Source organism: Bos javanicus, chromosome 6 (genome assembly GCF_032452875.1).
Source record: "Bos javanicus breed banteng chromosome 6, ARS-OSU_banteng_1.0, whole genome shotgun sequence".
Lineage (NCBI taxonomy): Eukaryota > Metazoa > Chordata > Mammalia > Artiodactyla > Bovidae > Bos > Bos javanicus.
Window position 1 is genome coordinate 77,392,062 of NC_083873.1, and position 22,105 is coordinate 77,414,166.

General features: G+C 37.1%; 1 protein-coding gene across 16 annotated transcripts in view; it reads left to right on the forward strand.

Annotated features, from left to right (window-relative positions):
• The window catches only part of ADGRL3 (adhesion G protein-coupled receptor L3), a 959,208-nt gene that overhangs the window by 386,674 nt on the left and 550,429 nt on the right, over positions 1 to 22,105 (forward strand). For 15 of the 16 annotated variants that reach the window (XM_061420294.1, XM_061420290.1, XM_061420278.1 and 12 more), the window contains one exon: positions 56 to 259. The exons of the other annotated variant lie outside the window; for it this stretch is intronic. In XM_061420294.1, coding sequence (XP_061276278.1) covers positions 56 to 259 — 204 coding nt within the window. The remainder of the gene's footprint in view (positions 1 to 55; positions 260 to 22,105) is intronic. 16 annotated transcript variants of the gene reach the window in all.

Consider the following 22,105-nt stretch of genomic DNA (forward strand, 5'->3'; position numbering starts at 1 on the left):
CTGAGGCTGGCCTGAACTAAGCGGAGTCTGATGGTGCGCCCTGCGGTCCCCGCAGGTGGCAAACACAGTGAGCGACATCCAGCCCTTGCTTCTCCACTGCGACATGCTGAGCGCGGCCCAGGAGGCGCTCTACCTCCCAGACATCTCCTTCAGCAGCCAGCTGCGGAGCGCGCCACTGCTCATCGCGGACCAGGGCCCCGTGGAGCTACCAGAGGAGTTCGTGGTCCAGGTGCCCATGGAGCTCAGATCTCAGCCCAAGGTGCGGCCAGCGGTGGGGAGAGAGGGCTGGGGGTGGCTGGGTAGGGGCCACTGGGAGGCTCGGCCCCAGGCAGTGCCCAAAACGTGTCTTCTCATAGATCTCTGCATTCACTCATGTGGCTGATGTTTACACCCAGTGAGACACTGACATGTTGTTGAACAGTGCATGCTTGTTCTACATTAGAACCTCATCGCTATTTCAAAATGTTTGACTTTAAATTTCCGATTCGGTTTGAAATATTTTCACTGGAAGTTTAAAATTACTCTTAGTGGCTATGTCAACGGTTGTAAATTTGAATGGTTGTAAAAGACACATTTTAACATTTCCGATCATCTGTTTGAAAATATATTCCCATCAATGGAAACTGGAAAGAGTTTTGAGATTATGGTGAAAACATCTTGATTAGGAATTGTGTGTAGTCATTTAAAGAATACATCCTGATAGGAAAGTGATGGTTGCAGAAGTAACCAAATTTTTTAATGGAAATGTTGGAAAGTGCTTTCTTTTTATTATTGTCTCTTCAGTTGGCAAGTACAGTGTGAGACACCCAGCCTTTGAAGTTCCAATGAGGAAAGTTATATAATATTTTTAGAAAATCCAGTTTTATTCTTTTCCTCAGTACTTCATATATATATATATATATATATATTTTATCTTTACATAATATTTAGGCAATAGAGTTTTTTTCTTTTCACTCATCAGACTTTATGAAGACTGTCTTATCTCTCTAATTTCCCTCAGGGAACATAATATGTATAATATAATATGAAATAATATATACAAATATTATGTGCTTATTATACACTATTTATATACTTTATTTATAATTTTCTTTGTGTCTGCAACATGAAAAAGGTTGAGAAGCATTTGGCAGGTGGAACCATGAGTATCAAGCTTTATCCCAAAACACACATCTCCTACACCATAATTTAATAATACAGGAAAATACTGTCTAAGGAATCTGAAATGCTGCTATATTAACTGAGCTTATCTTCTGAGCACCATTACAGAACTCTCTGGTAAAATATGTTGGAATACTGTATTTTAGTTCAGCGACAAAGGGTTATTCAACACCTTTTTATCAATTTGAGATTTAAGAGACCTGTGATATTTAAACCTAATTCTTCAATTACTTCAGCCATGTAGAGTAAGTGTGTGGTGATGTTGGCACTCACAGTGGCTCCTTCCACTCAATCACATATTTTAATCAGTGGCCTAGAGTCTTTCAATTCGGATTAGCACTACTCCCCTGATAGCGATGATTGGGGGTCATTGCTGGGAGGTAAGTGCATGTATTTCTACAGAAGCACATAGAATTGACTCCAGAGTGTTTAGAAAAATCATGGAAAAGATATAATAAATATTCTTTAAGAATTCATTTTTTTTCTTTTCTGTTTTGTATTATCATTTTAAATCTGAAATTCTCTAAATTGAGTACAGTTATATTTTTCACAAAATGTGCTTTAGCAATCAGAAAGTTTTCATCATGACATTGGCTTTTGATTTATATTATGAAAGAGTAACACAACATTAATGTTTTTTTTAATTTGCTCAACTACATATGTGTTCATCACAATTTCTAGTACTAGTGAAGAAGAAATCTAGAAATGAATTTTACTTTTTGAGTAGATGTTATAAATGTTTAAATCAGCAACTGTAACATAAACACAGAAACACACACAAACACCTGCTGGCAATTCAAAATAGCAGTCAATTAGCACACGTTTTTTCCTATAGTACTTTTACTAATATGTTGGCTGAATTTATACGTTCCCCAGCTTTTACAGCTTAATAATATTTTTCTGTATTACTAGCTTTTACTTTTTGCCATGTGTGTGTCAGGTTACATTGTAGTAAGGGGATTAAGTCACATTTTTCTATCTATTTACAAATAGGAAAATTGAATTATATTCTATTTTGGGCAAAGACAAAAATGAGGGTATCAGGAAACCTTTACTTGATCTTATAAATGAACACTTAGGTAAATATCATGTGATTTAAAAGGAGCCTAGGTTATTATGTTAATCTGCTATGATGAGGTAATACTTTCTGAAAGTCACTTTTGTGCAAAAGTAATTTTATCAGTCAGAGAGCAACTAAAGGTCATCTTTGAAAGCTCTCTATAGAAAGAATAAAGAAGATGAAGTAAATATTACAGGGGCATAATCTTTATTGATATGGAAAATAGTACATACAGCTAGAACACATGAACTGGTATTAAATATGAAATTAAAATAAGAGATATCACATTACTTTGAGCTCTTCAAACTGAAAAGACATGAAAGAATTCAAACTGGAAAATGTCAATGAACTCCAGCTTCCTCCCTTCTTCTACCTGCCTTTCTAAAAGAGAAACAACAGTCTGTTATAGAAACAAGATATTTTAAGATACAGAAAACTCAGAAAAATATAAATAGTAAAGCTTGATATTAATGCAGTCTTTGATTGGAATACAAAATTGATATTACATTAAAAAAAGTTAACCTCTGTTTGTTCTGTAGATAGCCAAAAGAGCAAATAGAAACCCAACAAACACAGCCTTCACAACATAACAAAAACCCTTTTATTTGTTTGAAATTAAACTTTGCCCTTTTTTCCCCCTTTATATTCGATTCCAGATAGCTAATAGCAGTTCTTGAGAGTTAACGAGTGTTTGGATTCACAGGAATTAGGACTTCACAGTAGAGCAGCAAAGCATAAAGAATTAAAAAATATTGTTCTCAGAAGACATTTTTCTCTTTAGCATATTAAGGCAGAAGGATGTCTGAGGGCAGATTGCATGCTTAATGACTAGATATCAAGACTTTTCCTTGAAGCTAAAGGAATGTTAATGTGTTTTTTATCAGCATTTTCCTTGCTTTAATTGTGATTTTCATGCAGATGCATAAAAAGTTCATTGAGATGATCTACAAATAAGCCTCCTGCAAGCCACATGTATAGTGTGCAGGGTTCATACAGGTGTTCTCTCGGAGTATACCTGAAGCATTTCAATCCTGACAGGTCATAAAAACTCTAGAAGTCTGTGATCATTTTTAAGCTTACCTTTTGCGGGAGTCAAAATGCTTTTACAAGTGGCTTGTGTAGTCTCAGTCTCTTGAGGAATCACATCCACCTCTGCCATTACTATTTTTTTTTTCCATTTTCTCCTGTTCCTTCTTCCATCTTTTTATGTTTATAGATGAGAATTCTTTCACGCTAATTAAGCTCTATTTGATTTTTTTTTATTGCTTTACACAAGTCAGTCTTTAAATTAGTCTGCTGTTGTTGCTCCTAAGTCAGTTCAGTTGTGTCTGACTCTGTGCAACCCCCTAGACGGCAGCCCACCAGGCTGTGCCATCCCTGGGATTCTCCAGGCAAGAACACTAGAGTGGGTTGCCATTTCCTTATCCAATTAAATTAGTCTGAATACTGGTAATTCCTTTATTCATTCTTACCTTCATTATGTTTTCCTCTTTTGATTGTTCATAGATGCATGCTGGGCCTTGCTCTAAAGTGGCAGGAAGGCAGAGATGGAGAACTAACAAACTTTAATGGTACTGGGAGATAAAAATAATACATTGTGACAAAAGTTTGCTAGAGGATGTCTTTTCCTTGCACCCAAAGAGCCAAGAGCTTTGTTTGTAAAGTAGTGATTAACTTATGCCTTTGTATGTGTGTGTGTGTATTTGATGGTAGGTGATACCTGTAGGAGCAGTGTTTTAAGAATTCATAATTCTGACTTCCCTGGTGGTCCAGTGGTTATGCAATGAAGGGAACACTGGTTTGATCCTGGGTCAGGGAAGATCCCACACGCTGCGAAGCAACTAAGCACACATGCCATGACAATTGAACACATGGGCCAGAACCCTTGAGCTGCAGGAGAGAAGCCACCACAATGAGAAGCCACCACAATGAGAAGCCCTCACAATGCAACTAAGAGTAGCCCAAGAGCTTGCTTGCTGCAAGTAGAGAAAGTGAAAGTGAAGTCACTCAGTCGTGTCTGACTCTTTGCGACCCCATGGACTGTAGCCCACCAGGCTCCTCTGTCCATGGGATTCTCCAGGCAAGAATATTGGAGTGGGTTGCCATTTCCTTCTCCAGGAGATCTTCCCAACCCAGGGATTGAACCCGGGTCTCCCACATTGTAGACAGTTGCTTTATTTACCATCTTAGCCACCAGGGAAGTCAAGTAGAGAAAGTTCAAGAGCAAAATGAAGATGGAGCACAGCCAGTAAATAAATAATTAATTAATTAAAAAAAACAAAAACATAATTCTTATGGAAATCTAAGGACTATTAAGCACTGGACCTTGGTGATCAGTAAATGATACCAGGGAATTTTTTTTTTCCCCCAATGGACCTAGTTCCTCTTTGATTCTTCTCTAGCTTTCTGACAGCTTTCTTTGCTCATTAACATTGTAAATGACTGCCTTCCTGAATTGTACACCACTGCCCTTAGCAATAGCACTAAGCACCAACTAGCACTTGTCTTACCTTTTAGTTTGAATTTCCAAAAATAATATTTAATCTTCATTGGTTAGGCCTGATTAAACCCCTGATTTAATTATTCATGTCCCTGGCCATCTTAGGATGTAGGGCCACATAGAAGCAGTTTTGTAGCAAAGAGGAACTACAGAGACCCTATTACAAAAGTGAGTATAAAGTCCTATGGTACACATAAGGAGAGTATCAACTCAGTTTTGGAAGATTGGAAGAGATGCTTGTGAAGAAACATGACATTTAACCTGGGATCTGACAGCCAAATAGTAGTTAACCAAGTATAGCGGTAGAAAAAGAAAGATACTATTAATTTTTAAAGAAATGGTACCAGACCACCTTACCTATCTCCTAAAAAACCTGTATGCAGATTAAGAGGTAACAGCTAGAACCAGACATGGAATAACTGACTGGTTCAAAATTGGGAAAGGAGTACAGCAAGTCTATATGTTGCCATCCTGCTTATCTAATTTATATGCAGAGTACATCATGTGAAATGCCAGGCTAGATGAATCATGTGGGGAGAAATATCAACCTTAGATACGCAAATGATACCACTCTCATGGTAGAGCATGAAGAGGAATTAAAAAGTCTCTTGATGAGGATAAAAGAGGAGGCTTGAAACTCAGCATTCAGAGAACTAATGGCATCTGGTCTCATCACTTTATGGCAAACAGAAGAAGAAAGAGTGTAAGCAGTGACAGATTTTCTTCTTTGGGGCTCCAGAATCACTGCAGATGGTGACTCTAGTCATGATATTAAAAGACACTTGCTCCTTGAAAGGAAAGCTATGACAAAGCTAGACAGTGTATTAGACAGTAGACATTGCTGACAATGACCATATAGTTCAAGCTATGGTTTTTCCAGTAATCATGTATGGTTGTGAGAGTTGGAACATAAAGAAAGTTAAATGCTGAAGAAATGATGCTTTTGAATTGCAGTGCTGAAGACTCTTGAGAGTCCCTTGGACTTCAGGGAGATCCATCAGTCAATACTAAAGGAAATCCATCCTGAATATTTATTGGAAGGACTGATGCTGTAACTGAAGCGTCAGTACTTTGGCTACCTGATGCGAAGAGCCAGCTCATTAGAAAAGACCCTAATGCTGGGCAAGGTTGAAGGCAAAGGGAGAAGGGGGCGGCATAAGATGAGATAGGTAGATAGTATCACTGACTCAATAGACATAAATTTGAGCAAACTTTGGGAGTTAGTGGATGACAGAGGAGCCTCGTGTTCTGTGGGGATGCAAAGAGTTGGATATGACTCAGCAACTGAACAACAGCAACTAATATAGATAGGAAACAGTAGTACACAGGCCTAGTTCAGAAAGGATAATTTCTATTTGTTTGCCCAGAAATAATCTACAGAAGGTAAATCTGGCATGATATAATGTTATGAGGAGTTTGGAATTTCTCTGATGGCAGTAAGGGTAATATTAAGTTAATTTTAGAGGAATTGAGGGAGGAATGAACTGCCACCTGCATTTGACAAATAAACTAGAGGCTTCAAGGCTTGAAATGGGAGATTATTCTATTAATTCAGATAAGAAATGATGTGGCACTGACTCTGGGAACCAATGACATTGGTGATAATGAGGATCTATTGACAGGAGTTATAGGATTCATTGGGTAAGTGAGTAAGACAGAGGGAAAACCCAAAGAAGACTACCAGGTTTCTATCTTGCATGAGTATATGAGGAATGATCCTATCACTTTCTGAGATAAGAAAGACAAGAGGAGACAGAGAATGTTGATAAGGAATGATGGTGGTGTTACCCAAACATTTATAAATGACTTCTTCAATACATTCCTGTGAATAGAAACCCAGGTTTCTGGCTCTGAATTTAAGAATGCTCAACTTAAAAATAATATGTTAGTCTGAAAATATAAATACAAATGCTATTAATTGAGCATGACATTCTCATTAAAAAGAAGAAAAATATTATTATTCTTCATTAGGTATTCTATTTTGCCTTAGGTATAATAAGGTTCTTCAACAAATGAGCATCTGGTAGGCATTCAGGCATTCCTTCTATCTAATACTTGCCAGTAATACCTAGCAGGGCTATAATGGAGCCAAGATGAGATTTGATTTTGAGCTCTCCTGTGTTGCCATGAAACAGCTGGGAGAATTCTTCCTATATATATTCTTTTGGAATGTATACTTTTCAGTACTATGGCAAAGAGGCAAATTGAATGAGGTTAAGACAGTTGATCTGCAGGCCTAAATATATTTGGCATTCATTCAGTTCTTAGTACAATGTTCCATGGCAAAATTCAGAAAGAAAGTAGGAGACTGGTCTCCTCATATTTGGGCTCGTTAACAATGTAACAGAGAGCATAGTTTAATGAAATAATAACAAAAAATAATCTTCATGTGCATGTGAGAATACCTCAGAAATGAATCTTTATTTATACTTTTGCCTAATTAAAAATGATTAATAAAACAGAATATCTCTTAATGTCATTGTAAAATGATGTTTTATCTTAAGGAAATATTTAATCAATTATTACTCAGCTATTAAAAAGAATACATTTGAGTCAGTTCTAATGAGGTGGATGAAACTGGAGTCTATTATACAGAGTGAAGTAAGTCAGAAAGAAAAACACCAATAGAGTATATTAATGCATATATATGGAATTTAGAAAGAGGATAACAATGACCCTATATGTGAGACAGCAAAAGAGACACAGATGTAAAGAACAGACTTTTGGACTCTGTGGGAGAACGCGAGGGTGGGATGATTTGAGAGGATAGCATTGAAACATGTATATTATCATATGTGAAATAGATCACCAGTCTAGGTTCGATGCATGAGACAGGGTGCTCAGGGCTGATGCACTGGGCTGACCCTGAGGAATGGGATGGGGAGTGGGGTGGGAGTGGGGTTCAGGATGGGGAGTGGGGTGGGAGGGGGGTGCAGGATGGGGAGTACATGTAAACCCATGGCTGATTCATGTCAATGTATGGCAAAAACCACTACAGTATTATAAAGTAATTAGCATCCAATTAAAATAAATTAATTAATTTTAAAAAACAATTGATTAAAAGTCTCAAAAAATAAAAGCTGCACTCCCCCAAAAATAAACACTTTCAAGTCATAGATCCACGACCACAGCTGCAGAACTCACCTAGTTGTACACATGAAGGCATTAAAATAAACTGATGGAGGCAGGGGGAGGTTAGCAAAAACTCATTTACTGTGATAGTTGTAAGACAGTGATTTGGAAATGGAGCCAGTTATACCATGATCTCATCAACATGATAGGGGAGGTCATGGACACTGGAATAAGTGAAGAACAGGAAGAGGTAACATGGGATGCTTTAAAACTTACAAGCCAAAGTACATGCATCCAGTAAATGAGATTAGTGCATGCATGCTCAGTCATTCAGTTGTGTTGAACTCTTTTTAACCCTGTGGGCCATGAGATAATCCAGGCAAGAATCCTGGAGTGGGTTGCCATTCACCACTCCAGGGGATCTTCCAGACTCAAGGATCAAACCAGCAGCTCCTGCATTGGAAGGCAGATTCTTTGTCATTGAGCCACCTGAGAAACCCAAAACAAGATTAGTAGGTAGCACACTTTTTTCTTACCTCACACTACATCTCCTTCCACACATTTCTTATCTTTCAATCCCATGGAGTTTCTAACAATTTGTTAGATAAGCCCTTCCCCCTTCCTTCCACATCTTTGGCAAGTGATCTTATTTTTGCTGGTTGGCATGTCCTATACTACCTGAGTCCTCTTCAGCTCAGCTAAAAAGTCAATGTAGGACAGCCCTGAATTGATTTTTCTCTCCTTGCACTCATCCTTAGCTGTATTCTTGACCAAACAATTTCTATCCTCCCTCTAATTCTGAATTAGAGTGGCCTGAAGATGTGTGTGTGTGTGCATTTGGTAAATAACTTCTCTTCACTTCCTCCTTGCTTTTATATTTTCATTTTATATAAGTAATGATCACAGGAAAACCTGAGACTTTTTTACTCTTAATATGTTTTTATATGTGTTATTTATATTGACTTTGATGAGTTATCCTTCTAGCATGTTCTAATGTTCTTACTCCCCAAGTTCTGAAAATCTGGTTTTTATTTTGTTATTACATTGCAGTCTGAAGTGTATAGGTTAAGTCCCAGAATTCAGGGGGAGCTAGAGAGATGAAAGAACTTAGAACAGAGATAAATGTTGCTACAAAAATAGAAACCCTCTGTTTTACAATCTCAGTCTTTTGGATATAACTGTTACTGCAAGTGAATAGTATAACATGGCCTTCAAAGTGCTGTGTTAGCTTCTTGTTTTACATGAAAATATAATATTTCAGATGAAAGCCCCTGTTCATATTTGTTTCTTTTAGTGAGGTTTGCCAGTTTAAACAAAATGTCAGGTCTAATTGATATGCAAGATTTATCATGTGGACACCACCCTTTAGAATTATTGTGTGTGTGTGCTGAGTTACTTCAGCCATTTCCGACTCTTTGCAACCCTATGAACTGTAGCCTGCCAGGCTTCTCTGCCTGTGGGATTCTCCAGGCAAGAATACTGGAGTGGGTTGCCATGCCCTCCTTCAGAGGATTTTCCCTACCAAGGGATCGGACCTGAGTCTCTTAAGTCTCCTGCATTGACAGCCAGGTTCTTTACTACTAGGCACTAACTGGAAAGCCCTTTAGAATTATTAGGTACACAGTATTATATTTTTATATGGGAAGGATAATAGGTATTTAGAAAAATAGGTATTTAGTTTAAAAAAATAATAAAATTTCTGGCCTAAAACATGATATTTTAAAACATTTCTTTAGGATCTTGTCTCTGTCCCCAAATAGTATAATACTAGAATGATGTATACAATGGAAAATAAATGTATTAATGAGATTGGCCTTCAGATATTTCCAGGAAAATATGATAAACACTTTTGTTTCTTTATGTTGCATAAATTATATTTTCCCTTTCCATCTGACAAGTAAATTTTTAGTAGCTTTTCAAAATGCTCATAGAAATTATATTTTTTGCCACTGAAATTTTCTTGTTACCAAGAATTTGTATCATGAAAAAATTCAAATCCTTGACATTCTAGCCCCAAAAGAGTTAATTAGGGATATATAAATTGTTTCATTATTTTATTGTTTGCCACATAATAACAATTGTGTATATGTTCCAAAGAAATAGGTTTTACCCTTCCAGTCACAGGTGCTTTTCAGAATAAATTATTTACTGGAAAATCTTTTCCTTTTTCTTATGTTTCCCTTCAACTCAAATAATACGTGATAATGAGAAAGATCTGAAGTATATTCCAGATATAGAGAGGAAGCTTCCATTATTTTTATAAAAGCCTTACTTCAAATTAAGATGAAAGGGAAGAGGAGGGCAGGTGTTGTTTTGCATAGAATATCATACATTCATAGATTGGTTTATGTCTGGTTTTTAGATTTTTGCATTATTCATGTATGTCTCCAGCACAGAAATGCAAACATTTGGCCAGGCACTCTAATTTATTATTTTTCTCTTTCATATGTATAGTTAGCCAAATTGATAATTTCCCTCCCGAGTAATACATCCTAAAGAAGCAATTCCTTTTTCTTAGTCATTATACATGCCTTTAACTCTTCACCATTTTGTTTTTATTGCTATTGAGAGAGTAGTATTATGGAATTACAGTAACTATATGAAATTTAGAGTCTGACAGATTTGAGTTCATTCTCACCAGGGGCTTCCCTGGTGGCTCAGATGGTAAAGAACCCACCTGCAATGCAGGGACCAGGGCTCAATCCCTGGGTTGAGAAGATTCCCTGGAGAAGAAAATGGCAGCACACTCCCATATTCTTGCTGGGAAATCCCATGGACAGAGGAGCCTGGCCAGTATAGTCCATGGGGTCACAAAGAGTTGGACACAACTGAGCAACTAACAATTTCAGCTTTATTGTTTATTAACTGTATCAACTGAGGCCAAGGTCTTACATTTTAAAAAATCTTTGTTATCTCATCTGTATAGTGTACTAATAAAAGTATATACATTGTTGTTCTTATGATTAAGCATCATATGTAAATATACCAAATATGATTAAACTCATAGTTTTTGAGACCTAGTATGCATTCCTTTTTTTGGTGTCATTTTATAATAATCTTACCATAGATAAATAATGCAAGATCCATGAAAAATTTTCAATGAACTGTTTAGTTTCTTTTAATATTTTTGTTGACTTTGGAAGAGACAAAATGCTGTACTCAATTACTGGCTTCATGTTTCTGTCACAATCATGGGTTCATAGCTAGGGTAATTGAACACTGAGTGTAAGTATTCTGATGAGAAAATAACTTCAGTTAGTTTACATGTTGGTTGTTTCTATAAAGCACATAGAACCCTCTATAAGGCTATTTCTTTCCTCAAGGATTTACAGTCAATTACTGGTGACAGGGAGAGTTGGCAAACCATAGGCATTTGACACAATGATTTGGTGAAATGGATGTCATACAACCTCTGGAGAATGGAATGGCTACCCACTCTACTCTTCTTGTTAGGAGAATCCATGGACAGAGGAGCCTGGTGGGTTACATTACCATGGAGTAATACAAATGCTGTAGTATTTTAAAGGAGGAAGAAATGGCTTCCCTGGTATGAGCTGGGGATTTTGGAGAAAGGAGTACAGGTAAAGCTAAGACAATGTGGTATTTTTTTATTTCTAGATTTTGATGTGAAGCCTTTATTGAATTTCTTATGATATTGCTTCTGTTTTCTGTTTTGGTTTTGGCTGCAAGGCATGTGGGATCTTAGCTCCCTGACCAGGGATTGAGCCCACATGTCCTGCATTGGAAGGCAAAGTCTTGAAGCACTGGACCGCCAGGAAAGTCCTGATAATGTGATATTTTAACAAACTCTTGAAAAATCCCCAGAATCATTTGCAGCCTTAGGTGGGAGGTGCTGGCAGTGGACGATGCTCCAGGGAATTGAATTATGTGAACAAAGTTATAGGTGAAGAAAATTATGACATTTTCATCAAACAGTGAATAGTCTAGTTTAACCCACAATAAGGGAATGAGAAAAGAAGTAGTGAGGCAGGAAGTTTGAAAAGTAGTCCATAGCCATATTATAGGGGGTCTTAAATGCCTGGGTGAGACTTTGTATGTAATTTTGTCTGTTATAGGGATTGTTTAGAAGCTTTTGATCAGAGTTGCAGTTCAGAACTTGTCAGGATTATGTAGGAAGGTTTGTGGTAGAGAGAGACTTGAGCATGGAGAGATCAGTTAGGTTGTTGCCCTAGGGCAGAAGGTAATGAGTGACTGAACTGGGGAGAAAGCAATGGGGATGGAAAGAAGAGGAACAATGTGAGAGATGCACAGAAATTGAATCTGCAGTGGTTGACTACTAATTGGATGTAGGGAGTGAGGATAAGGGAAAAGTCAAAGATGGCTAGATGACTAGGCCATTCATAGAATTAGGATGACAAGAGTAAGCTTTGGTTTTCAGGGGGAAAATGATGAATCTGATCTTAGAAATATTGAGTTAGATATATAAATGAGAACCAGACTTTGAAACATTAATCTAAATATTGAGAGAAGTTATTGCTAGTAATAGAAGTTAGACACTTTCAACATAAAGGTGATGGATAGTTAAGGTTACTGGGGTTTAGGAGATTGTCAGCGCAGAAAAGAGAATGAGCAAGAAGATATCCTGGGGGCACACTTTCGTTTAGAGGAGGGAATATTATAAGCCAGTGGAGGGGTAATCATATCATAGGTTGATACAACTGGCAAAGGGAAGTCCCAAACTTTTAATATGCTTTACCACTCTGGCAGTCTCTGCTGATGTGAATCCACAGAAAGTTCATAAATGCATGATAAGATGATGAGAGAGTGTGAGCTAATAAGTGACAAAATGCAAGTATTTTTGATTCTCACTGATAGATTTGTGATGTGGCAATCTTTCTCAAATATCCTCTACCAAGTAGAGCATATGATAGATGATTAGATTTATTAGTATGTATGTTAGAATTGGGGGGGGAAATGATTATGTCTAGTGATTTTCTTCTATTTTGGAATTTTCACATATTCTTTTCTCATCATGGTTTAGTTGTGAATCATCAGGCTAAAGTAGTGCTGGAGTGGACACATGTTACAAGTATGTAAAATTTTTTAAAATTTTAATTTCTAGAATGTTGTAATACTGTTTGAGATTCATAGAAAAATGCTGGGATTTTTTTGATGAGACTTGGAAATCAGTAATTAAGCTAAAAATTATATACTGTAATAAGTTTTGACTGGCTGAATCTAAATATATGCAGTCAATAGCAAAAAAAAACCACTTGTTTAAACACTTATATCACTTTAAAATTTAAGAATTATACAAAGCAGATTGATTTTTAAATTTTATTTGAAACTGCTGATCTTGTGAAAGAGTAACTTATTCCCACAGTTTCACATCTGAAAGGAAAAAGATACCATTTGTTCATCTGGTATTTATAAATTTTCTTTTATTTATGTTAAGTAATGTGATTATTTATAGTATTAGAAAACTAATATGATTATATTGGGAAGATATTCTACCAGAATTATTTGACTAGCCTATGAAGATATGTGTTTTGTTGGTTTTCTTCTTACTCCTTACCTATATTTTATTTGTCCTGTTATACAGATTGGTTTACCATCTTAAACATCTATGACAGCATAGTATTGTTGAAAAGCTACTTGTATGAGGTCCATTTTTTCATTTCTCACATTTTTAGTCAACATACACATAAATGCATATTCACAGGAATTTAAACAAAATAAACACGGTTATGTAACCCATGGATAGGACTACGCTAAATTAGATGTAAGTTAAAAATCTTTATTTGTATTCATTGTAGTTCGGAGAACGTGAAATTTTTATAAGATATTGCCTTACATTAAAGGAAAGTCATCACTAATTGAAAACTTCAAGGCTTGTTTTATTTTTTGTGTTTCATTCTGCATGATGTATTCACTTGTTTTCCCCTTAAAATATTGTAATGTACACATTGAGTTATGGGGACACCTGACAAGGAAGGTGATGAGGCATTTTGATAAAGCCTATGGTAATCTCAGTTTCTGCTGCTGCTGCTAAGTCGCTTCAGTCGTGTCCGACCGACTCTGTGCTACCCCATGGACGGCAGCCCACCAGGCTCCCCCGTCCCTGGGAGTCTCCAGGCAAGAACACTGAAGTGGGTTGCCATTTCCTTCTCCAATGGATGAAATTGAAAAATGAAAGTGAAGTTGCTCAGTTGTGTCCGACTCCTAGCGACCCCATGGACTGCAGCCTAGCAGGCTGCTCCATCCATGGGATTTTCCATGCAAGAGTACTAGAGTGGGGTGCCATTGCCTTCTCCCCTCATATCTGTGCCATGTTTTGAACTCTGTTGAAATATGGTGGTTGTCTTCATTTGGATTCTCACTATGCACTTTTCTCCCTTTTTTGCATTTCTAATTCCCATTCATATTGTAGTGCTTGGCACCTGGGATATGACAGTGTAATTTGGTGATGAAGAGGGTGGTTTCTTGGACCAGAATGCTCTGCATTCAGTCCTGACTCTTCTACTCTACTTCATAGAGATGTGTCACCTCTCTATGCCTTCCTTCTCTTATTTTTCAGATAGGAGTAATAGCAATACTAATTCATAGGGTTGTTATGAGGACTGAGATAGAAAATGGTACAGCATGCAGTAACAATAAATGTTAGTCCTTGTTTTCCTTCTTTTCTGTTTTATTCTATACTGTATCCTTTTGTGTCCCTTTCTCCGCAAAGCCTTCCGTGATCCCTGGAGGCTAGGATATAACAACATTATTGTATCTTGTCTGTTTACTCATGTGTTTTCCTCTTTGGACTCTGTTTAAGAATAGAGGCTGTGTCTTTCATTTTTATATCCCAGGCACCCAGAAATGAGCATACTGGGTGGTAGACACTCATATTTGTTGAATGAGTAAATAAATTAATGAGATTTTAGAGATATGTGCTGTTGTGTGGGAATTTATATCAGTGCAGTAAAAGCCTCTACATAAACTACCAGACAAGTGAAATTATGACTGCAAGGCACACAGACCAAGGCATCAAGATTCTGGAATTACATGCTTTATATATTCTGTCATCGGAAGCCCATTACAAAGCTGTAGGATACATTTGCACAGATAGGAAGAGTTCCATTGGATGGTTGGAAAGGTCACACTTTCTTAATTCTGTTTATGCAGTGTTGCACTATCCTCATTCACTTTCTGCTTCATCAGCTATTTCTGCTACTGATGTGATTACAAAAAACAGATAAACAAGGAAGTTCAATGTTTGGGAAGTATCTACAGGTAACACTAGCTTAGTTTATTGGAGAGATGCAGAGACTTGTACACTTGACTGCAGCTATACCCTGCTGTTTAATGTATTGGGCTGCTGTGGCTTATATCTGCCTTTTTCAAGAGAAGAACACATGGAATCAGAAATGGACCATAACAGATGTAACTAAGAGGTGCAGATGTAGCTGCTGCTAAGTCACTTCAGTCGTGTCTGACTCTATGCAACCCCATAGATGGCAGCCCACCAGGCTCCCCGGTCCCTGGGATTCTCCAGGCAAGAATACTGGAGTGGGTTGCTATTACCTTCTCCAATGCATGAAAGTGAAAAGTGAAAGTGAAGTCGCTCAGTCGTGTCTGACTCCTAGGGACCCCATGGACTGCAGCCCACCAGGCTCCTCTGTCCATAGGATTTTCCAGGCAAGAGTACTAGAGTGGGTTGTCATTGCCTTCTCCTCAGATGTAGAGGGGAGGTAACTATTAATCTAGAGGTGATATAATCTGGGCTTTATGAGTGTTTAAGATGTATGGTCTTTATATCCCTTTCTAAGTAACACTCTTATTTGTTCCATTCTTGTAATTGTTTCATTAATTCTGTAACATGTGTAAGGGTTAGTAACTTACTCATTTTATGAATTTTGCCTGTATCTCCCAAGTTACTTGCTTATACTTAATGGATATTTAACATATAAGTTTTACCTATACATTTGTTTCTTATATCTATAGCAGATTAAATGTTCTCAATTGAAGTAGCAAATACACACTGCATGTGTTATGGCTAACCATAATCTCTGGTTTCCAAAGAGACCCAGTTTATACCTGTTGTCCTCCAATAATCCTTAATAGTATCCTCTCCCATTCTCAAAAGTGTCCTGTTTTAAATGATAATGTATTGGGTTGGCCAAAAATTTTGTTTGGGTTTTTTCATATGATGGTGCAGAAAATCTGAATGAACTTATTGGCCCACCCAAAATATTGCCACCTTAGTATTAATCCACTGTCTGTTACTTGTGAAACTATGTAAATTGAGGTAAGTTATGGAATACCCCATCTATACAATTAGTGGATTAGCTGTTATTTGTAAGCCCTTGTGAAATCCAAAAGTCTTTGATACTTAGGAAAAAATGTATAAACTATTTTACTTCATTGAGTCTATTCATATAACTACTACCCTAAAGACAAGAACATTTTTCCATTAGAATTGGACCTAAATGAAGGTTACATGTAAATGTTTGCATTAACTACTTTGAATTGTACAAAATTACAGTTTTAATTTATACTTGAGGTGAAATATTTGAGACATTGTGACCATCAACTTAAGTTGAAAAACTAAAAGCACTTTTATTAATTTGTTTAAAAATGGAGTATATTAAATATAACATTTTGAAACTATTATATGTGGTTTTTAAAATACTTTATGGCTATGAGTTCAACCTCTGCTTGTATTCTATCTATATATTGAATTAAATGGTTGGCAAGGAATACTGTTTTTTGAGGAAGGTAATAACTTCAGTTTTCAATGTGATATATTTTCAGATATCCATAGCCAGTTCTGTAGGGATTTTGAGAATAATGGGAATTAAAGTAAATCAGATTTTTAGCAACAGATTTGTATGTCACCTACAGAGAGGAAATCACATAAATATATGAATTGTCCCAGAAGGGTTAGTGTAGATGTAGAAGGGAAGTGAAGAAAAATTTGGATAGCACATTTTTTACCGGTGAATTAATTCTTGCCTTGTGGATCTTTCAAGATTGACAACTAAAAATCTTACCAGAGAGTAACTGAATTTTCTCTACTCTGTAAAAAGAAATCTTCCTGGAATATATGGATATCTGAACTATTTCGTTTTAATGCAACACTGTTTATTTTAGTTTTTTTCATGGGTAGAAAATCCCATGGCCCAGGATTGAGTTTGTTGAACACAGATTATCGAGAGGTTTTGCTGTTTGGAATTTTGCACTTATATATGGTTATTCCAGTTTGAAGGGGCTGGGAAAATACAGTCAATGTTATTCAAGTGTCCCTACTCCCTTGCTTAGCTGATAACCTGATACCACTGAAAAAAATGATTCTACCAGTGTGCTCTTGTACCACATTAAATTTGAAAATACCAGGAGATTTGATGGGTGATTAAATGACTTGAGCTCAGTGGAAACCCTCCTTTTTGTAGGTGGATGGAAAAGCAAGATTGATGGAAATATATTGATCTGTGTATACATAGCAGTTTATAGGAATTCGTATAGGTGTAGATGGTAACACTTGGCACTCAAATGTAGTAGAGAATTTATCACATTGTCACATTATAGTTATTTATATATGTACCTTTTCCTCCTTACCTGATTATAAAAGTCTTGAGGAACTTTTATTCATCATGCATTTGCCTAGTTTCTTAATATTATATTATCTATGGCTTTGGGTATTTATCCAATAAATATGTCTCTAATCATATATTAACTGTAATACAACCAGTTGGTGATGGACAGGGAGGCCTGGCGTGCTGAGATTCATGGGGTCGCAAAGAGTCGGACACGACTGAGCGACTGAACTGAACTGAACTGTAATACAAAGAGCACAATGTTTGTGAGCTGTAGACAACCATTTATGAAAGCAGGAGCTAACTGATAAAATACTGATATTCTTGTATGGCGTATCACTGACAAACGTATTAAGCAAATAAAACGAGTGTGCATGTTTGCACACATGTTCTTTCACAGACCCGAATCTCACTTGAATAATTAGATGCTTTGCTCCCATCTCTACCCTGCAGGAAACATGTTTTTCTCCTGGTTTAACTTGTGTTATACTAACAGGCTGCAGTTCTGATTTTAGTTGTTTGCTTCTGGGCTTTGTGGAAGCTGCTCATTAATTCCTTTGGGGTTGTGGAGGGGAGGAAAGGTAAGTACCTTTCATCATTCTGTGATAGCCTCGGGGGTTCATTCAAGAACCTTAGTGGCATGCTGTGGTGAGAGCAATGAACAGCTCTCCAGTTGGAAAGACATTATAATTAAAGCATTTCATTTCCTTCATTCAGCAAGCATTTACTATGAACCTAGTGTGTGCAAATGAATGACTCTCTTTACATAAATAATAGGGATCTGAAGATGTGACTCCTGCTTGGGAAGAAATGATAAACCAATAAATAAGACAGAAGATGGAATAGAGAGGAGAGCAACCCTGTTGTAAATCATTAGAGGAAAAGGGATAATTATTGGAATAAAATTCCCATATATGATGTGCTCTCTGATTTTCTAATAGTATATCTTGTGTTTCCTCCTGTTTGCATGACTTTGCCCTTAGTAATTTCTAAGAAAAGCAGACAGGTCTTGTTATTCTCTAGTATACTTTTGTTAGCCTGCGGAAGTATTATGTTTTACCTCCCATGATACAGTGTCTGTGTTTCAAATTAAGGTGGTATGTTTTCTACCACATGCATGTAAAATAAGGAAAGGATCATTTTGGCTGTCTGAGCAAATTACTTATTTGATTCAGTTCTGTCTGTTTTATAATACCGATCGTTAACAAGCTAAAACAAGCTAAAAATATTTGGCAGAGTTGGTGATCCCTTTCCGTAGGTGAGATCTTGGAATCAGAAATTGTGCCTCAATTTATATGAAGGTCACCGGTTTATACTGAGTGTGTGAGGAAAGGAGGCAGTCAGATATGCATGGCTGCATCTGGAGGAAAAGCATTGCGCATATAGCCACACCAGCTCTTGCTTTATCTTCAAAGTTGGAATAAAAGCTTGTGTGACTTGGAGTGAAAAAAAGTTTATCAGCAAGATCATTAATAACTTGGTACTCAGCTTTTCAAGTTACAATTAGCTGCTCAACAGCTGTGACCTTCAAGAACTACTCATTATTGTTGGTCTGATTGTTCACTCCCACTCAAGTTCTCCTTTCAGAAATAGTTTCTCTGACATCATTGACCCCAAGGGGTCAGAGTGAGAAATGAGTCTTCAAGCATCCATTTGTAAGTCTTGCTTTTGCAGAATGCTATACATGTGTGGATGTGTGTGTATGTCTGAGGAATTCAGCCGATGGTTAATGTTTCACTGTAAATCCAGCTGTTTGGTCAGATCCCAATTAGGATGATGCCTGTTGGAAGCGGGGGCACCCCTGGGAGTAGGGAGAAGATTTAGTGGCCTCAAAAACAAAGTAAAACTGATGGTAACACAGACTCCATTTTATTTAGATTTTTTTTTTTTTTTTTTGAAGTCTCAGTGTACATGCTTGCCAAACTCTGTCATGCACTGTGTAGCATCTCAACGGATCAGCAGGGATTTTAAACATGCTGTGTGTTTGGCATACACTGCAACCCAAAGAGAAAGTGAGGATTAGAGCAACTGTAGTGAAGTATGAAATGAAAGCTCAGCTGGAAAAGGAGGACTGGATTATGTTCAGCTTCTTTGCCTCAGTTCCTTTGGATATTAAGAACATGGTGCTCTTAGGAAAAAGGGATTTGCTTTCTCAAGGTGCAGTGCCTAATCTCTGTGTTCTGAAAGGAGGCTTAATTAGGGAAAAGCTATCTGTCATAAAACAAAGAATGAACAAATCGACAAGAAGGTTGATAGAATTTGATGATGAAAAGGACTTTTTTGCCCAATTATGACTCAGAATCCTATCTTTTACTCTTTAGGGAGTCTGGTCAGTAAAATGTATATATAATGAAGTTTGTGAAAATTCAGCCTTGGCAGTTTCAACCTAAGATTTCAAACATGTGAAGTCATTGTGACTCTGGATGGAGACGTCTGGAGAGGACAAGATGGTCTGGTTTCTAGTTCTGACTCATTTGCTTCTACATCATGTGGTCCAGGACAGCATCTCTGGCCTGTGTGCTTTTTAGTTTTCATTTGAGAAGATGGTGGGACTTGGTTAGACTTGCATAGTTTGTGACGTTTTTGAGGAACTGCAGTTCTTGGCATTGTAATCTCTCTGAATGCAGTTGTATTTCTCTATCGCCTCTATTTTAACCATATTCACTGGTTTTACTATTATTAGCTTTAGTGACCAAAAGAACCACCAAATAAAATCTAAATAAATTTCAAAGGTCTCTTCCTTTGTTTTCTGACTTTAGCCTTTCTACCACAAATCTGTCATTTCTTTTCATGTCTAATATCAAATGGTTAGGTTACTATTTTCTATTTTTTGAAATGTCCATATTCATGAATTTTTTCATATAATGATTTCTAAAGCACAGCTTTTTCATACTGTTCATGGGGTTCTCAAGGCAAGAATACTGAAGTGGTTTGCCATTCCCTTCATGAGAAATGCTGGGCTGGATGAAGCACAAGCTGGAATCAAGATTGCCAGGAGAAATATCACTAACTTCAGATATGCAGATGACACTACCCTTATTGCAGAAAATGAAGAAGAACTAAAGACCCTATTGGTGAAAGTGAAAGGGGAGAGTGAAAAAGTTGGCTTAAAGCTCAGCATCCAGAAAACTAACATCATGGCATCTGGTCCCATCACTTCATGGCAAATAAATGGGGAAACAGTGGCAGACTTTTTTTGGGGGGCCCCCAAATCACTGCAGATGGTGACTACAGCTATGAAATTAAAAGACACTTACTCCTTGGAAGGAAAGTTATGAAATAGACAGCATTTTAAAAAGCAGAGACTTTACTATGAAAACAAAGTTTGGTTTAGTCAGGGCTATGGTTTTTCTAGTAGTCATGTATGGATGTGAGTTGGACTATAAAGAAAGCTGAGTGCTGAAAAATTGATGCTTTTGAACTGTGGTGTTGGAGAAGACTCTTGAGAGTCCCTTGGACTAACCAGTCCATCGTAAAGGAAATCAGTCCTGAATATTCATTGGAAGGACTGATGCTGAAGCTGAAACTCCAATACTTTGGCCACGTGATGTGAAGAGCTGACTCATTTGAAAAGATCCTGATGCTGGGAAAGATTGAAGTCAGGAGGAGAAGGGGACCACAGAAGATGAGATGGTTGGATGGCATCACTGACTCAATGGACTTGAGTTTGAGTAAACTCCGGGAATTGGTGATGCACAGGGAGGCCTGGCGTGCTGCAGTCCATGGGTTCTCAAAGAGTCGGACATGACTGAGCGACTGAACTGAACTGAACTGAAAGCATGGCTTTGCATTCAAATATCTAAGTATCCTCTAAAACATAACTTATTATGATGAAATTGAAACTTCATCATTAAAGTTGATACTTTCAGCTAAAAGACTATACAGATGAACAGCAGCAGCAATAAAAATAGCTTGCTTATTAAAAGTGTACTGTGTACTGGGTGCTTTTTGTTAAGTACTTCACATTAATATATGTATTTCATGCCAACCTATGCTGTAGGGACTATTTTTATTCCTTTTACAAATTAAGAAATTGAGACACAAAGAAATAACTTATTCAAAGTCTTGCAGAAGTAAGACTTAACCCCAGGCAATCTGTAGCAAAGTCTGAAATCCTTTCCTCTATAACCATACTAATATTGAGTGAAATACAATGGACTTTCTTCAGGAAATCTAAGATTTCCATATGTTTTAGATATTAGAATTATTAAACACATCCCTAAAACTGAATTAAATATAGTAAACTTTTGAGGGATAAGATTTGAGAATGTAGCAAAATTGTCAAGATGAATTCATTGCATTTGAAGATTAACCTGAATTTAATACCCCAAGTTGATATTTCAAAGGTATATTTTAAGAAAGTTTATATTTGTGCATATTGGAAATCTATCACTGATTACTACAACTGATTAATATAGAAAGGAAGTTGAAATATACAACATTCATTCACTAGATTTTTATCAAAGGTTTCATATGGTAAAAAGGGAAATAGTCACCAAAATAAAGAAAAAAAAAAAAAAATAGCCACACACCTTTAGTCACAATGTAATTAGGATCAGCTGGGTTGAGCTGGGGCACTAATGACTTTGAAGCTTGGTATGTAAGCAGAAACCTCTGCTGCTGCTGCTGCTAAGTCGCTTCAGTCGTGTCCGACTCTTCACAATCCCATGGACTGCAGCCTACCAGGCTCCTCTGTCCATGGGATTTTCCAGGCAAGAGTACTGGAGTGGGTTGCCCTTGCCTTCTCCCAAGCGGAAACCTCTAGGACAT